The sequence below is a fragment of the Corella eumyota genome, chromosome 4, assembly GCF_963082875.1.
Source record: "Corella eumyota chromosome 4, kaCorEumy4.1, whole genome shotgun sequence".
In the NCBI taxonomy this organism is placed as follows: Eukaryota; Metazoa; Chordata; class Ascidiacea; order Phlebobranchia; family Corellidae; genus Corella; species Corella eumyota.
This window is the reverse complement of record NC_137493.1, coordinates 5,337,575-5,344,632: the sequence shown is the minus strand read 5'-3', so window position 1 is coordinate 5,344,632 and position 7,058 is coordinate 5,337,575. Positions and strand designations below refer to the sequence as shown.

The following is a 7,058-nucleotide window of genomic DNA, read 5'->3' as shown; positions in this document are numbered from 1 at the left end:
AAGCAGGTTAGAAAATGCGCTACGTCTGCTGAGTTATTTTTGTTAACGCCTAAGCGATATAAAAAATAAAAATGTTTAAATTTTAGTTTATGAAATATACTACTTTAAACCCAAACGTTGACTCATTTAAGTAATAATATCTTTTTTTAAGAAACCGAACTATTTATAAAAGGGTATATATAGTATTTATTATATTAACCGCTTAAACATAACTTAAAAGACCTGAAGCGACTAATGCAATTTGGGGTTACTTAAAGTAATTGCTTCGAAGCGATTAATGCCTTCATTTTATTTTTGTCTTGAAGCCACTAATCGCTAACTAATCGAGTGAAAAAATTATAGTCTATAAATATTTTACTATAAAAGTTGCGGTTTGTAAATAAATTTTAATTTTAAGATTCTACGTTAAAAATAACGTGAAACACAAAAATATAACTAAAAATAATATTTTTTAATTATTTTTGGTCAAGTTAAAGAAACTATTATCTTGCAAATTCTTGTATTTAAATTAGGTTAATAAATTTAGATTTAAATCTTTGATCTTCGACCAATTTCTGTATTTTTTCTATTAAAATTGTTAAGTCATGCCTAAAAAAACCTTACCAAACAAATTCCTCATATAAGAAAACACTTTCTTCTGCCAAAACTAATTAAATTAAATCAAGCATGGGTTTATTGTGACACTTTCTTGCAATAATATTTAGTTTACCATTAACTTAATTATCAAAAAGTTTTGATAAGCTTTACCATTCAATGGCCATTTAACAAAAGCATTTGGCAATGCGTTTGACGATAAATAATAATAAAGAAGAAAAGATAGTGCATTAAAAATCTTTTCCTGATGTTAATACTTTTTTGCAACTGTATGTAAATTTAACATTTTGCAACAAAGAAAAAAAGAAATGTGTTTTAATATTCGTGCTTTAGTGAAAAGGCGCTGCATTCGAAAGTTATGCAGATGCTGAAACTACAGTTACAGTAATTTTTTGGGCTTAGAAAAATTAACACTTTTACTTAAAATTTTTAGCTAAGTCATTTTTTTTTTGAAATATAGAATTATTTTAAATTTTATCTGGGGCTACTTTTAGACTACATTCGTATTTGAAATTTTACTAACAGTTAATTTAAACAATCTTTACAGAAGCATTTCTAGTTTTTATTCAATTGCTAACGTTCAGCAACGATGCAGAGTTTTATTCCCGCGTTACTGCTGGTAACACTTCTTCCTTATTGTTGTCTGGGTTCGCATAGATATGGCGGATTCTTTACATGGAAACCGACAGGCTTGATTGTAAATGATCTTGTGGAGGTAAAAACTTGTTCTTAAAATAAAATATGTTATGTTAGCAATAAAACAGTAATTATAAAAAAATATAAATACATGTTGAGCCTGACAAATTTTTTTTAGATTGAAATTTTGGTACGGCACACATGGCGAGATATTTGTCGATACAACAACCCAAACACTGTCGGTTTATGCGAAATCGTTCAAACTTTCAACGGAACGAGCGGATCGACGTTAAGCTGCCAACAGAACACCAATCCGATCATTTTTAATGAAACTTGCACAGAAAGATCGGAAACAAATGCGGCTTCCAGATGGTCTATTATGCAGAGTTATTTTTTAACGAACGTCAGCATTACAGATTACATTGGACCGTTTTATTTTCAGTAAGTTATGATATATTATTATCATTATTGTGATGATATACAACGGTTGGTTGCTTGTACTAGTTTTATTGTACATTTCTATATATAGGTTACACACATGTCTTATAAATAAGTTAAAATTTTAGACAAAATTTTGTCTGTTGTTGGGTGGCTGGAATTTCAGGAACGACTTTGGGGCAGCAGTTGTATTCATTGGCTGATCTTTCAATTCGATCGGACACCGGAAGACCCAACACGGCCCCCGATGCAGTTTACGTACCCTTCAGAACGTAAGTTACCATAGTTTAAACTTTTTGCACAAATCGGCAACGGTGCTAATTATAAAATATGCAAAACTTGTTTTGTAAAATCAAAACCTTAATGCTGGCGGTTAATCGCTTTAATGCCCAAAAATGCTGGCCCCATAAACCGCTTCTAAGGGGGTAATAGTGCGTTTCATTCTATTCTTATAATAAGGACATAAAGTGATTCATTTTGTAACAGTATATTTCACATGTCAATAGGTTTTATAGTGGATGTGCAGCAGAAATCCCTATAGTAGCAATTGATTCCGATAACGATAGAATATCGTGCAGAATTGCGACTACTTCAACCGTCGAGTGTGGATTTCATTCTTGCAATCTCAACGGTTACTTCTCGATGGTTTGTATTATCAAAATAATGCTTAAAGCTTAATTTATTGTTAAATGTAAAAAGTAACCTAAAATATAGGCACAGCGAATTAAGCTGCAATATTTCAGGCAATACTAAAGTACGAGATGCGGGATAGTGCGGAACCTTAAGAAAAAATGTTAACAAAAATTTGCGAATAACGAGACGGAACGGCATTTTTGTATTTTAATCCAGGATAAATGAGGGTATTTACTTGAGATAAGGAATGATGTTGAATTGACTTTAAAGGTCAAGGAATAATGCAAAATTGAATATAAAGTGCAAGGAAAGACTAGGAAAATGTATAAAAATTCCACCCTTATCCGCTTTCATCAATTTTTTGTTAACGTTTACATACGGCCTCGATATTTCCCGCACCCCGCAACTTCCCACATTTGGTATTTTAGTATTATCCAATATATCTCTGTGACCGAAAGTTTAATATAAAATAGCATGATACTTTCACTTTTTAAATAATAATATAGCAAAACTGTCAACTGACGTACAACGGCAACGGTAACCCCAGCGGAAGTTTTAGATACGCTGTATGGGTAATCATTGAAGACCATCCCCGAACTACAATTAATGTAGGAAAGAGAACGCTGAATCCTAACGATACCTTGAGTAATGTCCCTTACCAAGTCATAGTTGATGGTAAGTCATTAATCTGAGAAAATTTTAGAATTTGTAAAAAAAATTATTTTGATAATTTCTGATTTTACGCTTAGTTTTTATCACTTTAACGTAAGAATTTGAATTCAAAAAATTTATTTTTTGTATTTAAGTAATACCAACCACAACGGCTTGTGCCGTTCCAGAATTCGGAGGCGACACCCCAGAAGATGGAGAGACTTTTGGGTTAGCCTCGAATGATATTTTCAACGTCACTTTGCAGTCATCAAGAAAGTAAAATTTTTTTCTAAAAAAACAATTTTTAATAAATAATAAAACTTGGTTCTTAAAATAAGTAAACGTTTAAAATGTTAGGGGGTTTAGTCATGCATATTAGAGTTTTACAACCAGACAAATATGTCTGTTAAAAAAAGCTTTTTTAATACTTTTTAAGCACTACGAGCTACAACGTAATTGGACCGGATGGCACGGTTGTTTCCAGTATATTTCGCCTACCAACATACTCTTTTGTTATTGTGACTTGGATACCTGTCGGATTTACTTCAGATTTTTTAACCTACGTTTGCTTTACAGCCGAGGACAACGGGTAAATTTACATATTTAAATTTAACATTAAAAAAACTGTATTTTTAAGTAACTAAAAATGTATTCTTAATAAGTAATACAAATATTAAATTTTGCAAAGCAATGGTTTGTGTTTTCAAATTTTCTGAAAAATTTTGCTGTTAAAAATATATTCTTTCATAATCTACATCCATAGGCTTTTTTACTAAACCATATTATGAAGATAGTTATTTGTTTATGTACAAAATTAATTTCCAAGAACGACATTGTCATGGTGTAACATTACTTTAATAATAAAAGTCATAACCATTTTTATACTTTTTGCAGAGTTTTGTCAAACCAGCGCTGCTTGACGATTTTTGTTACAGTTACAGGTAACGGCGGATAGATTTAAACAAAATTAATTTAAATATTTGTCAATATTTTTTTACAATTTTGGGTGCAGCAATTAACCCATGCGAAACAAATAACGGAGGATGTAGTGATGTTTGTGTTTGGGGAGGTACATCGATGGTCCATACATGTGCATGTAGCAGATCTTGCTGGAACTTAGCACAGGATGGAGTGACTTGCATCCGTAAGTTTAAATAATAAAGTTTTCTTGGTGTCAACTACTATATTGAAAGAAATTGTTAAAACGATTCTGGTATTGTTCCAAGTCATCCTAATTGAAAGCCGAAAAAGTTAAACGCCTTTAAAAGTGAAGTAAGTCAACTGATGACTGCTTTAGTAATCTTAAACAACTGTTTAGGCTTAATAAGAAATATTGGTTGACAGCAATAGTAATGGTTTATTCTTGTACACAGCTAACATAGAAGTAGTATGTCCGAGCAGCACCATGAACATTACTGTTCCTGCCTGTGCAGTTGACGTCTTGTTTGGCTTGACTCAATATTCTACTGACAATACTTCGCTTCCAGTACCTTCGAGTTGCGCGTTTACCAGCGATGGAAATAATAATTCTATCGCCGCTTTTCCTGTAGGAACTTGTGGAACCATTGTTCAGGTTACTTAATGTTTAAAATTGTTATTTGGCTCACTATTACCGACATTTTCTCATTTAAATACAATTGCTTTTCTCATTTAAATACAATTCCTTGTTGTAACAGGACGAAGTCTTGAACATTAAGTTGATCAATTACGTTCACGTTTACCTTGCTGGAAATGAAGCTGACAACTCAGCTATTACGCGTGTAGGAAACTTTTACAACCTTGAACTATCATGCTTTTACCCGAAATATGCAAATATCACCAACCAGTTTAGTGTTGCTGCAGAAACACAAGTTGTAAATGAGTTATCCGTGCCAGGCCTTGGATCGTTCGAGTTCAACTTTGATTACTTTTCGGCTAACGACTTTACCGTATGTTTACATTAATGTAATTGTTGATATTTTATGATGGCAAAAGTTGCACATAATTATGTTAAATTGTTTACCTTAGTATGCCCGTTCCTTGTACGACTACCCTCTAGCTTACGAACTGAACTCTGATGTATTTTTCGGTATTCGGGCCAGCTCGACCATTCCAAACGTTGTACTTTTCACCAAGAATTGTTTTGCTTTTCCTGTTGGGGGAGACATTAGTTCCCGATATGATCTTATTGTTGAAGGGTAAGGTTGGACTAAAGCATATAGAAAATGTAAAAAAGTTTATTAAAACCTATTAAAAATCATTTAGTATTGGAATTTACTAATATTGAAATTTATTGAAATTTACAAGTCAAATTTAACAAAAAAAAAAAATTTGCACAACTAAAAAAAATTGTAACATAACAAAAGATTTTCTAGATTTTTTTCGCTTGACTTAGTTGAAGAATTACTTGTTTCTTGAGTCTATTAAAGGTTTATTACATAAGATTATCTTGTGAACGTACAAACAGTGATTCACCTACTATGTAAAAATTCCTGTTGTGTATTTAGATGTGCAGTGGATACCACCATTCAGCAATACACTTCGCCTTTCGACCTTCAAAATCGCTTCAGCATAAAGGCTTTCCGTTTCAGATTCGGTTTACCAGGCATTACTGCAAATACCCAGATCGCATTACAAGTAAATGTTGATTTTAAGTTCAGTAAATAGTAAACAACGAATTCTTAAAATGGTATTTCTTGTTAAAGACTAATACCAAACAATCTGTGTTGGCAAAACTTAGACTTAAATAACTTACCTTTTTCTTGAAATTTAGTGCACTGTACAAATATGCGTTGGAGTAAATGGAACAAGATGTGCACAAGGTTGTATACCGGCTGCTGCCAGAAAACGTCGCCAGGCCTCATCAGACCCGACAATTTTCCAAAACAAGTATCTTTCAAACTTTAATTTACTTTTACATATACAATTTTAACTGTTATCAAAGAAAAGATTTAAAATTGCAAGTACAACCGTTTGTTGTTAATTTTTAGCATTGACGCCGAAGAAGAAGAAGAACGAGAAACTTTTGTTCCGACTGTTCAGGAATCTCCAAATCATGAAATTACCGGAGTTGGGCCAATCATCATTCTCTTTCCTCCTAACGATGGTAGCGAATTTTTTTTTTAATTTTAAATTATTTTTAAAAAGACAAAGCATGCTTTATATCTAAAATAAGGTAGTTTCCTTAAACAAGAAAAAGTATTATTAAACATAAAAACAAAATACAAAAATAATTATTTAATCTCAAAAAATAACAAAACTCACCCTTCAAATTTTTAGATGATGAAGAGGAAGGTCCGGAGGTCAAACAGGATGAGAATTCTGATCTCTTTTCAAAGATCCTGATTGCTGGAGGGGTCATTGGAGGACTCATTGTCGTTCTTCTTGCGATCTATATCGTAATGAAGTTTCGTAGAAGTAGAGGAAAGAATGTGAAAAATACTTCCCCTTAAACAGAGCTCTTAACTGTTTTTGTACATAAAACACTTGGTAAAAAGAATAAAAACATTTTAGAGGTTTAGAAACTAAAAAAGTGAAGTATTTTGTTTAATTTGCATTTGCCTAAAATTACATATTGCAGTTTTGTTTGTAAATAGTGCTTTGTGGTTGGGATTGCTTATTGGTTATTTTTTAATAAGTAACCAAAAAACCTAAATTTAAAGTATAACGTTATTAATGTTTGTAACTTGCAAATTTTATTAAGGATGGTAAATATTTAGCCTGTTGTTTAAATTTTATAAAAACCTTTGAAATTTAACAAAACATAAACTTGTAAATATTGCAGTTTTAATAAAAGATTTGCATCAATCAATTTTTGTATTAACACTTGTTTCCAAAACAAAAAGTTTAAAACGAATATAAGTAGCGTTTTTTTTTGATAAAATAATTATGCTTACGTAACCACCACGTTAACGTGATAGCGAAAATTCTTTATGTGTGCAAGCCTTCTCTTGTCAGCGTTTAACGTAACGAGGCATTAAGTATGATATCTTAAAAATAATTAGAAATACTTACCTACCATACAGTTCAAGGTAGTTAACTTAATTCTTCGGTTGTTTTTCTTGTAAATTGCCTGATATATTTTATATATTAAGCCCTCGTATATTTTATAGTTTAATATTGCAAAA

At 31.6% G+C, this 7,058-nt stretch overlaps 1 protein-coding gene across 1 annotated transcript; it reads left to right on the top strand.

Moving 5' to 3' along the window:
- The first annotated feature begins 1,116 nt into the window (after positions 1-1,116).
- Positions 1,117-6,736, top strand: LOC145751476 (uncharacterized). The gene is made up of 16 exons (XM_082567639.1): positions 1,117-1,309; positions 1,409-1,671; positions 1,797-1,940; positions 2,175-2,313; positions 2,808-2,976; positions 3,108-3,228; positions 3,389-3,541; positions 3,847-3,893; positions 3,965-4,096; positions 4,326-4,525; positions 4,629-4,880; positions 4,960-5,129; positions 5,439-5,568; positions 5,705-5,820; positions 5,922-6,037; positions 6,211-6,736. Exons 1-16 carry the CDS (start codon positions 1,184-1,186, stop codon positions 6,381-6,383), a joined length of 2,451 nt encoding a protein of 816 aa, XP_082423765.1. The 5' UTR covers positions 1,117-1,183; the 3' UTR covers positions 6,384-6,736.
- Positions 6,737-7,058: the final 322 nt, after the last annotated feature.